Below are 21801 nucleotides of genomic sequence, written 5' to 3'. Positions count from 1 at the left end.
GGGACGTGATGGAATTTAGAATGGCCAAAACTAGCAAAAATCAGGAAATTATACCCCCAGACGTCGCTCCGCTCGTTTCCTCGCAGCAAACAATAGCAAACCCATCGTCGAAGGAATGGGAGCCCCGAAGGAATGGAAAAATATTTGTCGAACCGACGGCCAACTCTGGCTAAAGTAAAAGGTACATAACGTATGCCAGTCAGCGTAACGGCGTAACGGGGTAAGGATTAGCTTTATCTCCCATGTATCCCTTTTCCCACCTCGGCCAGCGTGGTGAGAAACTTCCCCCGTGTCGTCTTCTCGTACGTGCCATCATCATCTTCCCTCCCCCACTCACATTCCCGAAGTCGGCTTGAATTCTTTCCGAACGGAGAGTGGAGATCATACGATGACGTGCCTGGAAATATGATTGGAACGACCTGCCGCGACCTCGACCAGGCGCGATTGACTGAACCTGAGCCTGAGTCAGTCCTGTGGAGGGGCTCGAACACTTCCCAGGTCGGCACCCTAATCGGACCGGTTGGTTTGCGATAAGAAGTAGCAATAAATTACGCCAACTTATGGCCAGGTGAGTCGGTAGTATTAAACACAAGGCGGAGAAAAAAAAGTAAAGGAAACAAACAAACCTCCACGGTTCTTCCTCCCAGTTTCACAACGGTTCGGGAAAAACTGCGAGTGCTGGTCTGGATAATGGGTTTCACTTTTCGCGCCCGGAAAAAAAGCCCCAAGTAAGGGTTGCATCGTTGTAATCGCTGCTCGTATGCCGTACGTTTTCTTTCCGTACGTATGCTAATGCGGTGTAAATAATGGGCCCGGAAAGAATGGGAAACTTAGTGGCAACATAGAGGATTTTTCGAACGGGAAGTCAGTTGTTCTGTACCGTTTTGATCTGCAGGAGGAGGAGCGCAAATTTAGGTGGAATTTATAGTGGGTAAAATTTGGTTTATATTGTGAAAATTGTAAAAATGGCTTTTCACATACAGTACGTAACAAAAGCATACGATTTTGGTTATTAAAAAATATGTAAATAGTTATAAATTCTAATTTGAACTCTTTGCATAAAATAATATGTGAAATGGTAACCTGAAAATTTCGAATATATGTTGTCATATATTAATAAATATTTAACCCAACTATCATAACTTCCCAAAATAAAGCTTTAAGGAGTTATAAATGTTTTTACAAACATATATTCAAATGGAACCTACACTTTCAGTTTTATCTTTAGTTTCAAAGCATACATATTCTCGATTAATCTACTATCTATTTCTTTTCGCTTTTATTTACCTTTTCCAACAACGCTGAAAAGTACCATTACTTTCCTTTTAATCCATTAGCTTCGTTTCGATCAAGCAATATAAGATTTGCTCGCTTTAGGATCAAGAAACTTGCCCTAGATTGCCCATTCATCTTATGAACGCAACTTCTACTGTTTTGCTGATTCGTTTCGATGCTTTGGCATCCAAAATTCTATGCCACAATCCTTTGCTTCGGAAACGAAATCCTACCCGGATAATAGCTCTCCTTTAACCGGGGCGAAACAATTTGCTGAAACTCCGTAATTTTCTTCCAATCAATTCGATGCCCCGATGCCCGGATTCCAGACAGTACATTACGGCTTACGGCCACGGGTCCGGGCAGATAGCCGGACAAATAAACAAATAAACCAGAGAAAAGCCCCCCACTCTGTCGTCCATTTCCATCTTTTCGGTGAAAAAACTTTACCATTCAACTATGTACCGCCTTTTTATTTTTTTGGTTGGAGGGAGGCAATTTTCCTGGCAGCTGGCAAACCTTTTTCCGGTACCAGTCGAAAGGTGTTTCCTGGAAGGATCCTAGCCGTTGAGCTCCCAACTTCCGACCCGTTGGGTAATGACGGGAAAGATTATACAGGATAATACTTCTAGCCGATGGTCGATCGGCAGTTTTCGATATGCTTCACCGGTAGCATCCATGGAAGTGAAGTAAATGTAGCGAAAAAACGTTGAAGAATGAACCAAAAGCAGGTGGAAAAGGTTGTTGTAAACAATAGTAACCCTTGGTATCTTATTTCTCTTGAAGCATCGAGTTTTCAATACTTTCGGGATGATTGCTCCGATTTCGGTGAAAGGTTGGTGTACAATTTTAAATCACAAATTGTTCGGTTTGATGCAACTTCAAAGCTTTCATTTTGTGCCCTATTTGAAAGCTTCTTCAAAAGGCAGAATCTTATTTTACAAGGAATAATAAAGCGTTCATTCGATCACCAAATCGTCAAAGTGAAACCGAAACTGATTCGCAACACTTCAACAAAAACAAAAAAAAACCCGATGTCGGCAGTTCGAGGACACCAGACCGATGTTAATGGGGTCATTAAAAGCATATTTAGTGTTTGCTTGACGCTGCTTCTACTTACAGTTTGTCCTTCCGCTGCTGGCGCTTCTTCTTGAAGGCCTTCTTGACGCGCAGCAGCAGAAACGCGGCCCGGTCAATGCTCAGCGAACTCTTGCGCGGCGGAGCATCGTCCATGGTGTCGTCTGGCGGGCCACCCTTTCCCACCGGTGGATCCCCACGCACGCACGCACCCAACGAATTCACGATTTCTGCCCGTCCGTTAACCGTCCGAGTGGCGAAGACCCTCTGTCGAATACGCGCCGTCCGTCCGACGCACTCTGGCACTCTGGCGTCGCTCGGTTACTATCCTTGTCTCGGCGCCATCTTGGCCTTTTTTTTTGGTTTGTTTTGGGTTACACCAACCAATTCCTATCACAACGCACTGCGGTCGGGCGTCGCCATTGCCCGGTATCACTTTCGTTTCACTTCACATCGAATTTTTCTCCTTCACACAAGCACACACATACACACTTCACACCTCGATCCGTTCGATTCGCTCCCACTCGGTTTCCATCCTGAATTCCGGGTCGACCTTGAAACAGCTTAGCAAACTCACCGGCTGATCATTTTTCCCTAGAAAAGGTGATCGCGTCATTTTTTTTCTTTTTTGTTGCGAAAAAGTATACCCACTAATCGCACTTTAATTGTGCTAGCATCGTCATCATCGTCATCCCCCTGTTTTCCCCTTCGGAGCGGTATCCGTTCAATCCGACGTTCGTTTGTTTCGACGCACCGGAATGGGACTTTAATTATGACGAGCTACTCCAGACTGGTCTTCCTCTGCCTCGAATGGAACCACCACCGATCGCCCACCGTGACTACCTTTCGCCGACGGCCAAGCATCTTTTACGCAAACTTTCCCGGTCCACCTGCCACTGTACGTGTGCGTGTATGATTGTGTGTTACAACGCGATCGGGTTTCGGTTTCGGGGCGCACATTTTCTAACTTTCAAACACCACCCATTTTCCATTTTTTCCCCGCCAGAACGATTCCTCCAGAGTTGGCTGAAACGAAACGAAAGAAGAAAAAGGGAAAAACCATCATCACACATGAGTCATTAATTTTCATCCGAACGACGGTGGCGAATGGTGCCCGCGTAATGTGATACAGATTTCCATGGTCCAACAAAGGAAAAACCTTATCTTCACAGTGGGACATTTGTAAAGGATTATTTGGAACAAAATGTTACTTTAAATAATTTTGTTTGTATGAAAATAAAATCATTTGATATATCTCCTTAATAGTCATGGTCATGAAAACTTCGTTGAATGCAATTGATTTTTCATGATTCGTTGGATTATTTACATCAGATGAAAATATAAATAAAAGTTGCGGAATTGAAACTAGTCTTTTGTTTGTGGTGTGTTTATTATTAACTTTTTCAAAATGTCCTAACTACCGGAACATTTAGAATAACTCTTGATCTTGAACGACTTAAGGCGCCCGAATAATAAATGCCTCTTCACTCTATTTCTTTATATTTCGGTTCTTACTGCAGAAAGTATCAAAACTCAAACAAATCAATTAAAGATCTTTCGACATGTTTTCTTTTTAGGGAAATAGCTGTTTTCTTGTGATACACAGTGCCACAACTTCAAACCACATTTCCCTGTAGGAAAAGTTCTTCTCTCTACGCAGGTGGATTCAGAGATTTTCAATGTTGCGCCAAAATGGCAAAATTTAAATAAATTGATGAAAATTAATGCCGCCAGGCTTTTACAGTTTTCGCACTCACTGGTACCCACGATGACTCTCCCGTTAATATCCACGTCGTTGTTTTGTCGTCGTCGATATTAACAACATGCGGTCGAATCGAAGAAAAGAAAACCAATCCAATACGATATTAGGCCAACCGAAGGAAACGCGGTTACCAATAAAACAGTTCAACACATCAACGCCCCACCGATGAATGCCGCCAGTTTTCTCCCTTCGCAGCTCAAAAACTTTCCACAACATTGCGTTGCGAACGGAAAACATCCTCCCTAGGCTCAAACCGACCGGCATTAAAGGTACAGTAGGTGCGTTGAAGCAAACGGTAAAGTTGTTGTCACGAGGAAAAAGTTTGAAGACAAATTACCACTTCATCAGGAAAACCGTGGTATCCCGTGGGTGGAAAGCGGGGTCGTTCGGGTATTGATGGTTGCGAGTCAATATACTCATAAAACAAACCGCTGGTCGATGTTGTCAGCTATTTTCTCTGTTGTTTCAGTTGTTTATTTTCGTCAGGCGATCAAATAAATAGACCAACAGAGGGTGCGTGGGATGCCGATAAACAACAATAATGACACCGGGGAATGGAACCGATACCATCGCGAACAGTGGGTTTATCTGTTTGGTTCTAACAGATCTTTTACTCATCGGGAGTCTAGTAAATATTGTTGTAAGTAAATTGTCAAAACACGCATCGGCGTAAAATGTGAAAATTGAATCAATTAGTTTAATCCTTTGAAGCAAAGTCCTTGGAACATTATTAAATTACATCTTTCCATGCCATCAAGGAACTCGTGACCTTCCCTTACACGTAGCCAGTCCTAAACTGGATGAAGTTGTTTCACGTGTTATTTCATGCGTCGCCCCTCACGCAGGTGATAATCAAATTAAAAGTATTTACTCTACAGCCCAAACCTAATCCCTTGTCGATTTATTTTCCCGATGGGACCCTTTCGAGTTGGTAGCTAGACGGATCCTGCGTACAGATCGATGAGATATAGGACATTCGCCAAAAGTTTGATACCTTAGCCAGCACAAAACACCCAAAGGTAGCCAGAATCCTCGTAACCGAAGCTGTGCTCTATGCCGTGTCAAAGGATATCATGTTTGACCTCGCACGTCGAAGATATTCTCCATAGGGCCGGGGAACCCGGCGATACGGTGGATTGTAATATGTATGCTAAGCACCTCAAGTGTACCTCTCGAAACCTCTCCGAGGTTGGGGTGAAACCACAGGAGTACCGGAAGAAGAGAACGCTATCGAAATGTCGGTCCTGCATCCGGTCGGGTCCTAGCAGTCCATCCAGGTACCACGGGGCCATATCCGGCCAGTCGCCAGAGCCGATGCCCTCTCGGAGCATCGTGATGTGTGACCGGGATGTAGGAAAAATTCAATCTCGAAACTTTTCAAACGTCCATATTTTAACTTGGACTGCACCGGGTCGGACCTGTCAGATTGCCATCGGAAATGGAACGAAGGCACCGGACTCCTGGGCGGGACCGAACTCCAGACTTTGGTGTTCTTGAGCCAAAGTGGAGAACTTCCAAGAAATAGCTCGAGCCGAAGTGCTGAACATCTTCCACCTTCTGGAACAGGATCCTTTTTCCGGTTGCTTTCACTCCACTTCAATCGCGTGCGCTCTATCTTTCTCCCGTATTACCCTGCCTCCTTTGCTCCTTCCCTCCATTCCCCCAATAAGGCAGGATGTTGGGATGTGTACACCCAAAGGCGAGTTTCCACCGACTCGGGGGACGCTATCATCAGCGTTGTTAATAATTCCATTATGCAAAGTGGAATCCCAAATTGTGAATCCATGTACCCATGGCTGATGGGTGCTGGTGTGCATATTGTGGTACACGCTCCTGGCACAATGTAGGAAGGCTCGTTGACGAATGCCATCGTTCTTCGTTTTCCGTCGTCATAGCCAACTTCCCACCATCCGCTCGGTAATGTCTCCCAGAAGTCTCATTTACATCCTACCGTTGAAGGCAATGATGGTTGGGAAAAAAGCACGACCAAGTGCGCACAACAGGACGGGACAAACCAACACCATCAATCTGGCTCGTAGGCTCGAATTTGTGCTTCGAAGCTTTCCCACCCAAATGTACACCAAAAAACACCGAACGAGGCGCAACCGTTCGGGCTTAGGCAGGATTTCGACCAATTAAGTCACTTCATGTTTCTTATTTTTACACTTTCGAAAGTTCCTTTGTTTCTTCGTTTTCTTCCGTTGCTTCCTGCCCTGGAAAGCCTTTTTCGTGGAACTCGTTTTCCAAATTGAATTTGTCTTCGAACGGCGTGGGCTCCCGGTTCGCTAAGGTGCGGATGATTAATTGGTGTGAATCTTTTGCGTGACGTGTGCGATGGAGCTAGTAGCATGTGCACACGAATGGCAACAATACACATACACACACACACATACATCATCACGCACATGCACGATGGTAATATGGGCCCCTTTTTTCGGGAACCCGAACCCACCAAAGTGAATTAATATGCTAAGTTGCTAGCTGCGAGGCAGACCATAAAAGAGCTAATTTTAGCAAAAAGGGTTTTTATAAACTGTGTGTGTGTCTGTATGAGTGTGTTCTGTCTTGTCTAATTTATTAAATTGATGTGTATCTTCGATCGACTCGATCCACAAAAATAAATTATGGGACCGAATGTTTCTGAAGCCTCGTTCTTTATTTATTATCGGCCATGAATCAAACAGACCCTTTAAACATACAAACTTTTTCCAAAACTACAAAATGTCTTAAGCCAATAACAACTTTAAATAATGAAACCTGCGCTGATAGATTTTATCTCTTTCTAATATTTTCATCATCCAGTGAATTGTCTTTTCATTTGTTATTTTATCATATCAAGCAAACTGGTTCTACCGTTCATTTGAAAGCTTTACATCTTTTTATGGTTTTTTAAAACGTTTATAATACAAAATTGTACACGCAACACAAATATTATCTCGGTCGATTGATTGCGGCCGCCACTAACGAACACTTTCCCAGCAGAAATACAAATTAACTTCAAATATTTACCCAGCTCCTGTTCCCGTGTTTACTTCTCCATTAAACGTTGGTTCCATTTCCGTGAGAATGGGCCATTTTCCAGCCACGCTGCGCCATTGTTTAATCAACCGGAAAATAACTTGCCTCCATATGTGGAGAATAAAAGCTTTCAGTAAAAAATACTTTATGGATCGGTCGTATGGGTGAGAAAAAGGCGATTGTGTGGAGGTGGGACAAAATGCATAAACCACGCCACAGCAAAGTGACACAAAGTGCAGCGCCACGCGGATCGGTTCGATGTGGATTTTATATTCCGGTTTTCCACACGGCCACAGCACGGGCCGGGGTTTTGTTGTCGCATCATAAATCATTATGCTTCATCCAACGTGTGCAGGCAACGAATGTTGTGAGATGGGTCCTGACAGCCACATTAAAGCGTCTCACCTCACGCCACGGCGAACACAACCTGCATTGAGCGAGTAATAACAAAAAAAAAGGTCGTGGTAGATACGAAGGATGCGACCCGTGTCCATGTCGTTCGGCTGCGTGCCGTGTCTAATTTATCTCAACTCTTGGAGTTGGTTCTCAGTTTCGCTCGAAGCTTGAGCCTCTCTGGCGCTTCAATGTTTGGTTTTTGTTTTTCCTTTTTGCTTCGCCCTCGGGCTCAAATTGTTTTACATTACGCTCCGATGTCACGTGCTGTACCATTCGGAAAGGGTTATTCATTTTTCCAACACCTTTCACATTGACAGATTTTCCAAACAAAAACTCACGTCCGACGACGACGCGTATGACATGTGTTGGCATGGGAAATGACACGATGGTGATGCGTTTGATTTAGGTATAAAAACCATCTCGCAAACTTTACCTTTAACCGGTAAGCGACATTTAAAAATCGATCGAACCATCCTTTCCTGTACCGGTCAGGTGACTGAAGATAAATGACAAAGAGCTTGGGAAAGGACAAACAGCTACCCAAACAGCATCCGACCGTGGTTGTTGTTACATTTGCATTTGGTATTCCCAAATGTTTCAGTGGATGTAGCACGTTGGGCGGGTGTTTTCCGGTTTCCCGAATTCCGTAGGCACCCCCCGGGGGCCAAGACCTACGGGAGATGGGAAAGGCCGAACGAGAAATGATTCCATGCCGAACAAACTCTCGTGCGTTGTGGACAAATGCAAACCTTCGCATGAGCAGCATTCCGATTCGTTCGAGTTATGTTCGGTATGTCAGTCAGATGCTTGAAAAACACAAAAATGAAAATAAAAAAACTACCATTCTACAAACAAACCTCTCTTTGCTAGAAATAACATTACAGTTCGAACAAACATTGCTACCATTGTGGATTCATGTTCGCTTGAGAGATCCAAGGGAAACGGATGGTTGCTGTGATGAAAAAGATTTTTCCACAGGACCTTCGCGCCAGAGCTTTCTTTGTCCGTTTGGAAAGGGAGCATCAAAGTACCATCGAACGAGCATCGAGAAACGTCGAGCAGCAAACAACCTGGCTAGTGACTGCCAATATGGATAACAGGAAATTGTTTTTCGCCTTAGGTAGGTAGGTAGTGGGTCGGCTTTTACACCTTCGCTCGGTTCGATGAAACTACCGTTCGAAGCTCCAATCACCGAGAGTGGAAAAAAGAGGCTTGCAACGAAGTGCATGTCAGAACCAGGAAGCCGTGCTAGAGCGTTCCTTCGTAACTTGTCCGTTTCCTGTCAAATTCACAGATCAAGCGATGAGCCACGTTCCGGTGGAAACTTGTTTATGGCCGCTACATGCCTTAAGGCTCATATATCGGTGTGTAGATTATTCTTTCTACCACGATGCAAACGTTGATTCGATGTCTTAGATGTAGGAAGACTTCAAACGGGCACTATCAGACGAATTGCAGATCTATCACTACATCATACACTACGTATCAATCTTTGACATGCTGTGCTCACCATTTTCTCGCCCACTCTCTGTCAGTTCGAGGTTGGAATATCCTAATTTCATAACCCAAATCCAAGCGCTTTCTCTGTTACGGTAGATTGTGAAAAGTCGTTCCAGGAACCACGCAAAAGGCCATTGACGCACGCTAATTCATCGCAACAAACCAGAACAATACTCTTTCATGCTTTGTGCGATTTTTGTTTTCCCATTCAAAGCTCTACCCAAACTAGGTTGGTTCTATTTTTGGCTTCCCGGAAGCCACCGGAAAGCAACGAAATCGCCACGTTGTTATCGATGTCGCACGTGCACGGAGCGTGGTCGCAAACGCCTGCGAAGAGGGAAATTTGGAGGTTGGTTGAACTGCCGCCATTGTTGTTTTGACGTGAAAGTGCTTCCAAATCGTGGCGGATTACCGTATGAAGATGATGATGCTTTTCTTTAATTTAGCTCCCTTAATGGCATGAACGGATTATTTAAAGCAGGAATGGGTAGAAAAAAGGAACAGGACGAAAATGATTGTAATTTAATGAGTCTCATAAGTCACTCTAAGAGATGACTGGCATAGTTTTTAATGAGAGAAGATAGTAACATAACATAAAATCTTCTCTTTTTCCCATCCCTTCGAGATAATAGGATTTTCCGTTGCTGAACCAGCTCTAATGTGAGGAAAGAAAAGGCTTATTGTGTGTCATTGAGGTTCTTTGGAAATTACTCTTGGAATAGAATGGTCTTTGCACCACAAGCAATATGATCGAGGGGTGATTTTACATTTGCCCTAAAGCAATTATAAGCTTTATAACCTCTATAATCTGCAATGTTTTTCCGCTCTGCAAAATTTATTTAGAAATTTTTTTGTCAAAATTAATTGTCGCAAAAATTCTCATCTAATGACGTCACATTCGTATCGAGTTTCTGATGACAACTTTCCGTCATCACTTTTGAGCATTTCGTTTCGCTCACAATCAACAACAATTAGCTGCAGTTCTCTAGAAAGAAATAAAACATAATGTGCAACTGTAACAAACTCGTTTTCCCTGCTTTTCATTAACATTCCGTCCGACAAAGCTCATGCGAGGAAGAGCTCCATGCAGGGTTGGACACTTCCGGCAGCAGGTTGTTATATGTGCTCAAGATGGCGGAAGTAATCCCCAGGAGCTATAGCATAGCGGAGCAATCTAGCGATGGCCAACTCATCCACTGAACTTTACGGTAGACGAGGGAAACGGCGCAATTCATGTCTGTGCAGACCAACAGCTGTATTTAGCAGAAGCCATCCCATGGATTTATTCTAGTTTTTGCGCCCGGCTTTGATTGTTTCAATGGCTTGCTGGATGTTTTATGATTATTAGCTGGATGATCCTTTTGACTGTAGACTTATTTTTATGTTTTTAATTGTGTATAATCTACTTTGTGGGGATAATAGTAAGTAGTACTCACATTCTACTTATTATGTTTTCGTTTCTGATATTATTGGAGGTGTTGTAAAAGAAAAAGTGCAACATTGATAACACATTTGATCTAACACATGTTATTCCATAGACAATCAAACTCCAAAACAAACATGGTTGCCGGTTTGATAAGCTGGCTCGCATCGGAAACCATTGGGTCAAAGCGTTGAACTTCGCAATACTCTCATCGCCTGCAGCGCTCGTTTTGGCAACCAGTTACTACCGGATACATTATGTTGCATTGCTTCTCCGCTTCTTCCAGCACCCAAACAGGGAACACACATTCACCGGCCGACTTAATGGTAGCTACATTTTACACATAATGCGAACAAAAACACTCTGCAAAATGAACGGGTTTTGCTAGGGAAAGGAAAAACCCTTCTCGTACGCAAAGCTACAGACAATGCTCCGTTTTGGCATGGGTTTCATAAGAATTCGAGCTTATTTCACAAAAAGGCCTAACAGTCACTCATTTCGCGGGAATTTCACATGCAAAAACACCCACAACTCAAACTCACAACGAAACAAACATTTCGATGGCAAAGTTCTACATTCCGGAGTGTATCCGGACGTGAATGTATACCATGAACTCACATTTTGTGGGCATGGAGACGGGAAATGGCTTAAAATATTGCGAAGCACAGCTAACGAAGGAACTTACGTACGGTTGAGGTACTGTGTTAATTTAAAATTGCAATGAGCTACCATCAATCAACGAATATGCAACTTGTTTAGTCTAGTTTCGTACTTTGCCCATTGTTTTTCGACACAATATAGGTGTTAAAATTATTTCAATTATAGTTTGTTAAAACCCAAAAACTCATAAACCACCATGCGCCTCCATTGCGTCACAAACGACCATGCGCCTCCATCGAATGCGGGCGGGAGGTAAAAAAAAAATCCCCTGCTACAGATGGTGTTTATTTCAACCAAACAAAACTTATATGCATGATACGTAAATATATCGTCGCTCCGTTTACCTTATACGTGACGCTTTATTGGTTTTCCCTGAGCGATGCAGGCGGCTTGTATGTGAACTGTATCATGTAATCCACTGAGCTGCTGAGTAAACACTTCGAGGGAATCAAGTTGTGTGCCGCCCGAGCACGGTCGTGGCTGCCTCATGGTAGAAGCTATGCTTATTGTGTTCTTTTCTTCGCGACGAAGAAGAATAGAAAACAGGAGAGACGTGAGTCGCGAAGCACCATCATCGAATACTCCGGGTGGGATAACACCTTCAGGAGTTGTAAACTCCAATCTTCACCCTTCTTTTGGATGATTCCTTTTTATACGTAGTTTTTCCCGCTCTGCCAAACGGAAACAGCTGTACAAGAACTAGAACCATAGAGCGGGATTACTTCAGCATCATCCAAACATCATCATCATCAGCTTGACCTTTTTGTACCTTTTTCTTGTTATTTCTTTCTTACCGGTTCGAGAAAACTAGCACTTTATTTTCATTCGCATGTGTCAGAAGAAGAAATCCCTAAGTTGCACACGAGTGGAAGTACGATAGAGCAACTTATAGAATCTACACATGTCTTGCCGTGTGATATGAGATTTGAAGGTGAACAATTTCCACTCCGTTAAAGGGATTTGGTCTTTATTTTATTTTATTTTAGTCTTATCAAGTGACGTTATCTTGTAAAGGCTTCAAAAAAGCTTTTCTGGTGTTAAAATGCAATATGAAATAAGACGTTTATGCTACTTGTTTCCTCTATTTCTATTGCATAATATACTACCAATAGTATTGTTTTATATAAACTGGTTTGTGTTAAGTTCGGTTTTCTTCGTTATTAAAAGATTGGAAATCAAATCAACCTCAAATGAGGTAATTCTAGCTGGGAAATGACATAATTTGTTCTTATTTGTCCTCAATCAGCCTGAACCATCGTACAATTGGTCTCGGGAAGCATTTTCCCCTCGACTTTCAAATCAAATTATTCCTTTCCTGCCATTAAAGCCATAGCAGGGGGTTAAGGTAATGGGGTCGTTGGATGAGGGGTGCCCGTTTTGTTTGGCTTTATGACGAAAATGAGCGCCATTTAACACCCGCAACCAATGCAAACTGTTGGGTGAATAAGACCCAACCAACCAACACCTTTTTTTTGTTTACCCTCAAATAAGCACTATTAAATCAGTACCCACACATAAACACACACACACACCTACGTACCCGCAGTTTCGGGGAGCTGAAAGCTAGCCCCCGTGAGTAAGCATAATTTCACCTACAAGCCATCGAAAATGTAGTCGGTTCTTGGTTCTTTCCCTATGCCAACGAAGTAGTGACCTGCTTATCGTGACGAGGTCACCTTCGGCGAACGTTTGATTCACGGGAATACACGGGTGCCACTTAATCCGATCGCTTCTCGGCAACCGAGAATAATGGCTCCGGGGGTAAGCGGTTGCTTTAATTGAGCTTGATTAGTCGCCATTGCCAACATCTTTCCTGAGAGAGGGGATGTTGATAATGGTTAACGATCCCTCGCGCTTGCTTTTAAGAAATGCCCTATATTGGTGTTTTCGATATTTTATTGATTATTTGCGATAGTGTTTTCAGCAGTTGTCAGTAGCAAGGAAAATGGTCCTCGTTCTTTATTTGAACGGTGTACGATCGTTATTAAAAGTAAGGAATTGTGATTGTTACATAAATTCTGGCGTATAAAATATATCAAAAAGACAAAAGTAGTCCGTTACCCTATATTCGAATTTATGAAGTGAATTAAATTTATATTTGTCGATTTTAAATTAAGTCTGGTCGATAAAAAAGTTGTTTGTCATACGGAACACGGTTCAAGGTAAGCATTGCACGATATCACAGGAAACAGCAAAACAACAGATAATCATTTCATGATACGTGTTCATTTTTCAGTGCATTATATTTAGGCATAATTATCTGTCACCTTTCCTACCTACATTGCTATTTTTAATCCCCAGTTAAACCCTAAATTTATCAAAAGCTCTTAAACCCGTAGCACTCGCCGGTTCGGCCGATACATGGCTAAGCCATACGACACTGCAACTCACGTCCTGAAAATCATTACTCATCCACACGGCTTTCCGAGCCGAATTTACTTTCCAGCACCATCAAAAGCTACAGTATAATAAGCCCGAATTCTATTTTAACAGCCGCCTTCGGTCCTGCTCACAGTGTGTGTGTGAAGTTATGAACGCTTTAAAAACCTACCCGAACCCGGGGGATAATTTTATTTCACATGCTTCAAAAACGTAACCAGGCGAAATCCCGTCGGAGAGGGTGCCACCCCCGGCGGGAGCAAATATAAAAATGAAACGAAAGGGAAATCATCCCCCTTTTTTCGGGAAGCAGGAGGTTGGATAAAAGAGGAATAAGAATAACAATACGCTCGGGCCTTGGGTCGGATGACGTCCGACCACCTTGAAAAACTTGTGCCGACCCCGCTTCAAGGCCAAGTGGGAGGCCGTGTGAACGGAAGCATATTACTCTCATTATCTGCCTCTTTGCTTATTCCTCCCTCTCTCCATTGCCTTTTTGGGATGCTCGCCGTCCTGCGTGTGGCCTTAGGAAAGTAACGCAGCCCAGGTGGGTAGCGAAATTACACGGTACAGTGAAAAACATTTCACCACCCGAACAGGAGCCTTATCGGGCGACCGGCACCATGGCAACAGGATACAGCAGGCGTGGAAGGACATTTCCCTAAACGGCACCTTCGTCGGCTTTCGGTGAAAATGCGTTGGAGAAGAAGAAGAAGAAGACGATGATGATGATGATGATAATGCTGATGAATTTGAATATCACTACCGGGCGACCTCCCGCACGAAGCACCGCATACTTCAACTCCTCGATCCTCAATATTTTGCCGACACGAGTTCTGTGCTGTATTTCACTACCACGCGCTCTGTTTCCGCACTCGCTACCGATAAAGCCACATCCGAGCTCGATGTGGTGGTTTCGTATGGCTAAATTAAATTATAACCACCGAATGAATGGGAAAGTCTAACGAACTGTGATTGACATAAACTGCGTTCGTTAATACTTGCAAAAACCCGTATTTTCCAGTCCATTGACTCTGCCTTTGGATGACGGTAATACAAACGGCCACGTTGGAATTTGTGCTGAAGATTATCCGGTATGTACTGGCGTGGTAGCGATCGGATGACATTCAATAATAGATCGATGGAACGGTCATTTAATTGCCACTCATTTTCACATTAAAGGCATTGCATGAAAGATACTGAACACAAGTTGAAACCACAATCGATCAAATGATCAATGAGGGAAAATTGCTACCATTAATCGTGGTTATCCAGTATTGTTTGTCCTGTTGCATTCATTTACATTTTTGTTTTTCAAAAATATTATTCTTGCACTTGTTACTTGCTTTTTCTTCCGACTGTATCAAACCCTAATAAATATCGCTAAAATAAGTAAACGTAATCAAATCCCGAACCACACTCACACTCCCGACCGAAACCAGATTTATTTATCCACCTTCAGCACACACCCGGGATTTGAAGATCCTTTGACCTCCTTCAGCTACCCTTCGGATTGAATTTCGGACCGCACGGACCGAAATGTCCCGACCCCCGTGGTGCGTGTGAACTCTGACGCGAATACTAATGTGTGTTCCGCAAACTTGCAATTCAACAAACGGCGCGTTTGAATTTTTCTGGAAGCAGAGCTCCTTTTGGCAAAGGCAACAAAAATGGGAACACTTTCGCGTGCAACAGTCGCCCCATCGTTGGATGGGTAAAGTGAATCAAAACAGCTCATACATATTTAATCACACAAATTTTGTGCGAAAATCAGTTGGAAAACTTGCCGCGCCCTGATCGCGGAAGGAGCTTACTTTCCCCGCAAAGTGTTGCCAATCGAATCGACGAAGCGTGCTGGTCTTTTTGAACCGCGCACGTCGGAATGCTCGTTAGGAATATATTTTTATTTTTCCGTCTGTTGGTTTTTTCCCTTCCTTCTGGTTAAAGTCTTCGGTGCGGCATTCGGTTAACATTCCGGCTGATTTCCCCCAGCAGCATCCTCTGGTAGAACGTGCGAACGGAAAACACGTGTTTTACAACCAGCGCAAACCGGAGTGGAAGTCACCAGTCAAAGTTCTTCCAGGAGCCGTTCTTCCGAACGGAAGAGCTATATGACCTTGGGAAATTCATCCGAAACACGATAAAGATTGAGTCAGCGGTACAGTTTTGCAAGTCGGTTGAAGGAGAAAGTTACGGCAGCGCAAAATGTAACTTTACAAGCCGCCGCTCGCCAAAACCTGGCGGCGTTGTTGCGGTCTGGTCATCATGCCAGTTCGTTAGGCGGTTCTACTGGAGCACGGCCGAACTGTGCCTAGATTGAAAAGTTCGTCCGCCCGTGTTCCGTCCATTCCGTTCGGGTGGTTGAACTTAGGCATTTGTTTCAGGCCCGTCTACTGGTGTTTGCGTAACTTTACTTGGTTTTTTGCCCACGGTTCAATCAAAATGGGAGACTTCCAACGTGTTCCAGCATCGTAATGGGTCTATTAGGGAAAACAAATTGTTTGTTACATCGTTTCGTGGAGCTAATTTGCGGACAGTTTGAATGGTGAAGTTGGTTCACAAAATAATGTTTTTAAATAATTTCCTCCCAAGGAATTTGCAATTTGTATGGATTAAAGCTCCAAATTAATGGAGATTACTTTTTCCAAACTTCAGTTCAAGCACGTGGTACCGTCCACTAAGCAATATTTTTGTATTAGTTTTGATGTAAAGCCAGATAAATGACTGTACTATGTTACAAATCAAAATTAATGTTATAAAACCATGGACCGTTCCGAATGGTAAACTCAAAGTACTTTATGACGGAACGATAAAATAAACAATTTCTTCACCATGTGCGTGATGGCATTTCCCTTTGCACGTGGCTTTCTAATGTTTTGCCCATAATTTCAGTACTTTGAAGCATGCCTCACAGGTAGACGACATCTGCGCGACAATTTGCTACCCCCAAAAAAGACGCTCCTCTCCATGCTTCGAACTTCACTGAGGAATTCAATTATCAACGGAACCAGCATCCGAGTCAAATTAAATAGAACTTCTCCTGCGAATGGCTCACTGGCAGCAATTTTGTGACCCAACTCCGTTAGCTTCCCCCCACGAGGTATTCTTCTCGCGATGATCTTTACATGACAGACGGATAAAAATACGGTAGAATAGAAAGAAGTTTCTACAACTGTTACAAAAAAAGGCACGCAGTATCCTGTACATTATTAAAATATCCATTGACAAACCTGCGCTTAACGTGAACAATATACATAGACGTCGAATTAATATTTTAAAGTAATTTTTGAATTTTTGTTTTTATGTTTTTATATAGTTGATATTTCTTGGGGTTACAAAAGTTGGTATTGATAATTTTTTGTTTGATATGTTATCAAACTTTAACAAAATTTCCTTCATTTAAAAGCCATATAGATATTAATCAAAAATACGCCTTAAGGAAACCATACAATCAGTTCTGCATAGCGCTGCGTTGGAATGGAAAACTTTTCATTCATTCCAGGTATGCGAAAAGCGTCAAACCCTCGGAAAAGATGGGTCAGCATCTAAATATTTCATTACTTTTCCTTCCGCTCGGTCGTGCGCCGATTTTCATCGTTCATTAAATCAGAATGAAAATGGATTTCGTTCTGGATTGGCTATCGGAGAGGGAAAGGATATTTTATTTATGAAGGAAGTAGACTTATAAACTAATCATTTAATGGCGTTAAACATTTGTTTTTTTATCATTTTAGCAACATGCGTAACTCAAGCCAATCTTTTCTTAACTATTTAGGAGCAACGTTCTTCGAGGCTTGTGAAAATATTTTACTTAAAAAAAGTTAGCAAGAAGAGAAAATGTAATGCTTCAAGTTTCAAGTGTTTATTGCGATGCTATGTTATATACTGTTGCTCTTGATATACTTACTTTGTTTCAAATGTTATCCGATATACAGCCATATGAAAGGCATTAAAACACATCCAATAAGTAGTGATAGCGATAACGACATAGTTTCAATCGCCAACCAATCACGCTGACTTTACACACAACCATACTGAACTACTCCATGTCAAGCTTTTTTAATCTACATCCTTCATGATCCGGGACCAGTTGACCACACAATCACACATACACGCACACGCTTGAGGATATGTATTTATTTAGATTGGAAAGGCAAGATATCATCCAGTCGCTTCACTGTATGGGACGAAGGGTCTTCATTTCCACTATCAATCACTTTCTAACCGTCATCTTCAACAACAACATTTTTCATCCCGAGAAAGCACGTCCAGTCCGGACGAGCTGAACCCGAGATTCCTCTGCAATTGACTTTGAGCGGATTTTCTTGCCCTCCCCTGTTGATGATGAAGTAATACAAAATCAATCCCTCTGCAACCGGACTGTGACCAGTGGGACTAATTGATTTCGTATCGTATCGGTATTTATCCGGATGGAAACGGATTGGTGGATTGTGAAGCTGGATAAAAAAGCAGCTCGATGAAAATGCGGTACCGTTTCGGTAAAATGGAACGACACGTCTCAAACGGTCAGTTGATGTACATTTCGTTTTGGATTCTTTGTTTATCACGGTAAACACTTACATTTATCGTTTAAGTGTTTAGTCGTTGGAAATGAAAAGAAGAGAGGAATTGAAAAAAGTATTTAGATGGGTTCAATCGATGGAATACGAAGCAGTAGTTCCCCGCCCTGCGGTTTCTATTCTGGGCAAGCTGTTGGTGTGAAGCAAAGCTCTAAATAAACGAATACCGCTACATGCCGGACAGCACGGCATAAACATCCGTTCTGTCTCCACTAATGGTTGGTTATCTGTCTGGTTTTACATGCACACCTGCAACACTAACAAGCAGACCATCACCGGCACGTCGGTGGTTTTTCACCCCTCTTTCACGCACCGTTTCAAAGGGCTTACCCTCGTGGGGTTGCACTCATCCCTCCATCCTTTCCCAGCACGAACACTTGCCCTACTCTGGTACCTTCCCGAGCGATTTCTTTCGTGGCGGGGCTGGCTCTTGTGTTTGCCTTTCACTCAAAAACGCACGCTTTCAATCCTGGCCCAACGGCGGACGAGGTCACACCGGTTCAAAATCCGCGACGAGACTGCCGTTCAGATGCTTCAACTCGAGCGGGATAAGATGCGAGAAGCGTGGTCCTATTGTAAAGTAATCGTGGAAATGAGTGGTTAAACCAGTGGGTGACCGTCGAAAGGAGCTCGCGGAAAATGAGTGCCGGGAGGTGAAGCTTTCAGGAAACTTCGAAAGAAAAGCTTTACAGCCAATCGATAAAGGTCAAACGAATTCGAGCGGGATATTCTGTTCCTTTACTTGGGCCTGGTAGTTTAAAAATAATTACACTTATGGTCTTACTCTTGTGTTTGATATGAATGTCACGAGGCTCTTTTACTTTAGGATCAGCTTCCCATTGTAACAACCGCTTTTTACCAAAATGGTAAATGAGACCTCGGCCTGCATCCCCGCACAATGGGGAAAAGGTGGACAAAAGTCCATGAATAGTATGGTACGTTCAGTTACATTTGCTTGCAGTAGACAAGTTAACTAATACCGATCCAAATTTTTATTAATTTTAAGTTTGGTTTAACTGTGCTACACAAAGCAATCGATTTTGTAAGTGGATATCAAAAGAATTCGTTAACGAAAGTAACAATATTGCTCGCGAGTGGAAATATTGTAACAAAACCAAGTTCAGCTTCATTCCTGCTATCGTCACAGTCTTTGCTACCATAACGGACAATGAAAATGAAAATATGTAAATTGATCATGTATTCAATCAAGTATATCATATTGAAATTAGCTTAAATGACGAAGGAAATTGAAGTCAATCAATAAATGTGACTTTTATGTTCTGTTATACACATTGGAATTTTGATTTTATAAGAACTTCTTAAAATTACAGGTGATCATGCATGTGAGAATCACAGATATTTTTGTTACATAATCTTTCAGGCGCAAAAATACAACGTACTTTCAGGTGCAAAAATAGGATAAAAAATCGAATAATTCATTATTTATAGAAACTAAAAGCTTGTAGAATGGTTACAATGTTGGGTTTGAATAAGACGAAAATTACCACATAATTCAAATTATTAACGGTTAATTTTGTTTAAAAAAGCCGATGTATCCTTCATGTCGATCTTACGTGTAGACCCTGAATGTATGCAACCGCATGTGTAATCAAACGGTTAACCGGTTCTCCGATTGAAGTATTGAGTACCTTGTTCCTAAAATAAACTTTCTCAAAAACTACAAAATATAGAATAATCTATTGTTACACAAGGTTGTGTGTCTTGAGCAGACCTTTCACTTAAGGGTTCACATGTTCAAATCGGTTCAGCAGTTGTAAAGTTATTGACAAATTAGTTATTTCAGCAGAAAATACCAACCAAGGTTTCTGCACCTACGCCATCAATAAACAGCTGACAGCTGTCAGAAATAGCAAAATAAAAAAGTACCTATCGTGTTACTTGCGGAACTATTTGTTTTTCTGCAAAATTAAACAGAAAGTTGAATTACCGTAGGTCCAGCATTCCGATGATGAGTGTCGAAGAAAGCCCACGCAATTTGCAGCAATACAAACGCTTCAAGACAAACGATGAAGGCCGCAAAACATCCACATCGATCGAGCAGGTACCGACATAAGTGCCCGGCAGTGATACCGCTGAATGGTGATTATAAATAGAAAAGTTTTAATGTTTCTCTGCAGATAAAGACCGAAGCAGCCATCGAACGGTTCTACGATCGGTTCGAACAGTTGTCGGCGTTGGACCAAACCCTTCCGAAGCTGCATAGAGCGGATCACGCTCGCTATCTGCAGACATCGCTCGAGCAGCTTTCAACGGCCTACGAGTGTCTCGACAGTAGTCGGCCGTGGCTCGTCTACTGGATTCTAAATGCCGCCAGTGTGCTCAATCTGCGGTTCAACGACGACCTGCTGGATAGGGTCGTCGATTTTCTTGGCCGATGCCGTGGAAAAGACGGTGGCTTTGGCGGTGGTCCCGGCCAAGATCCACACCTGGCGACAACGTACGCGGCCGTTAACGCACTGTGCATCATTGGCACAGAGAAGGCACTGAATACGATAAAACGAGAAACGTTGAAAAAGTTTCTATGGGCTGTGCGCGAAGGGAACGGCGCCTTTCGGATGCATGTTGGTGGCGAGCTGGACGTGCGTGGTGCATACTGTGCGATATCTTCGGCAAAGTTAGCGTCCTTTGCGCCGGAAGATGAAATAAAGCTCTTCGAAGGAACCGCTGCATGGGTAGCTGAATGCCAAACGTATGAAGGTGGTTTCGGTGGAGCACCGGGACTGGAGGCGCACGGTGGATATTCGTTCTGCGCAGCGGCCGCAATCATGATTTTGGGTGGCGAGGACCGTTGCGATCTGAATGCCTTATTGCGTTGGACGGTAAATCGTCAGATGGCCTATGAAGGAGGTTTCCAGGGCCGTACGAACAAACTTGTAGACGGATGCTACTCCTTCTGGCAAGGAGCGTTGGTACCGATAGTACAGAGTCTTATCGCCAGGAAAGAACAGCAGCAGCACGTCAAAACCGTAAGCCTTTTCAATCGGATGGCATTGCAGGAGTACGTACTTATTTGTTGCCAAAAGCCAACGGGTGGACTTATCGACAAACCAGGAAAGTAAGTAAAAACCCCATCTAACATAACACTTTCCAAGGGACATTAATTTATCCTCGATCCTTTGTCCAGACCGGCGGATTTGTACCATACTTGCTATGCAATGAGCGGGCTTGCCGTTGCCCAACACTGCGATACGGTGCCGCTGGTACTGGGTGATGAACGGAACGAAGTGCTGCCAACGCATCCCGTGCACAATATTCCTCCTAGAGCTGCCCTGGACGCCTACCGCTACTTTGTGGAGCTGGATGTTCCGGAATCAGCCGCCGAAGAATGTAATGGAAAACCAACCGCAGCTGGAACACCGATGGATACCTCCGACCGAGAAAACGGTTCCGATCGCCAGTCATCATCGAATATGTCGGAAGATGGCAGCAGTAATAGCAACTACACGAGCAGTCGAACTTCGGAGTAATTCATGTCGGTTAATGTATGTAATATTCTATCAAACCCATTGTGGGGTATTGGCTGAGGCTTTAACGCAGCTGTTTCTTCAGTTTTGTGATTGCTCTTTTTTTAAATAAAACTCGCATAAAGAACATCAAAAAATTGTAATTCATTGTGTTGTAATGTATTATGCAAAATTTCATTCCACTAACGATTTACACAACTGTTACCGTTTCAAAATAGAAAACTCTCCACAACAAATCAAAATTCA

At 43.0% G+C, this 21801-nt stretch overlaps 1 protein-coding gene across 1 annotated transcript; it reads left to right on the top strand.

Moving 5' to 3' along the window:
* Positions 1-19940: 19940 nt before the first annotated feature.
* LOC131271959 (protein farnesyltransferase subunit beta) lies at positions 19941-21686 on the top strand. The gene is made up of 3 exons (XM_058273554.1): positions 19941-20132; positions 20209-21146; positions 21216-21686. The coding sequence occupies exons 1-3, from the start codon at positions 20037-20039 to the stop codon at positions 21556-21558; spliced, it is 1377 nt and encodes a 458-aa protein (XP_058129537.1). The 5' UTR covers positions 19941-20036; the 3' UTR covers positions 21559-21686.
* The last annotated feature ends 115 nt before the right edge of the window (positions 21687-21801 follow it).

Source organism: Anopheles coustani, chromosome 3, assembly GCF_943734705.1.
Source record: "Anopheles coustani chromosome 3, idAnoCousDA_361_x.2, whole genome shotgun sequence".
Classification (NCBI taxonomy): domain Eukaryota; kingdom Metazoa; phylum Arthropoda; class Insecta; order Diptera; family Culicidae; genus Anopheles; species Anopheles coustani.
The sequence above is the reverse complement of the archived record's forward strand: the minus strand, read 5'-3'. Positions and strand labels throughout refer to the sequence as shown.

Coding starts and splice junctions, on each gene's coding strand:
- LOC131271959 (XM_058273554.1), top strand. CDS start 20,037: ATGATGAGTGTCGAAGAAAGCCCACGCAATTTGCAGCAATACAAACGC. Junction 20,133..20,208: donor CATCCACATCGATCGAGCAG/GTACCGACATAA, acceptor GTTTCTCTGCAG/ATAAAGACCGAAGCAGCCAT. Junction 21,147..21,215: donor CTTATCGACAAACCAGGAAA/GTAAGTAAAAAC, acceptor TCCTTTGTCCAG/ACCGGCGGATTTGTACCATA.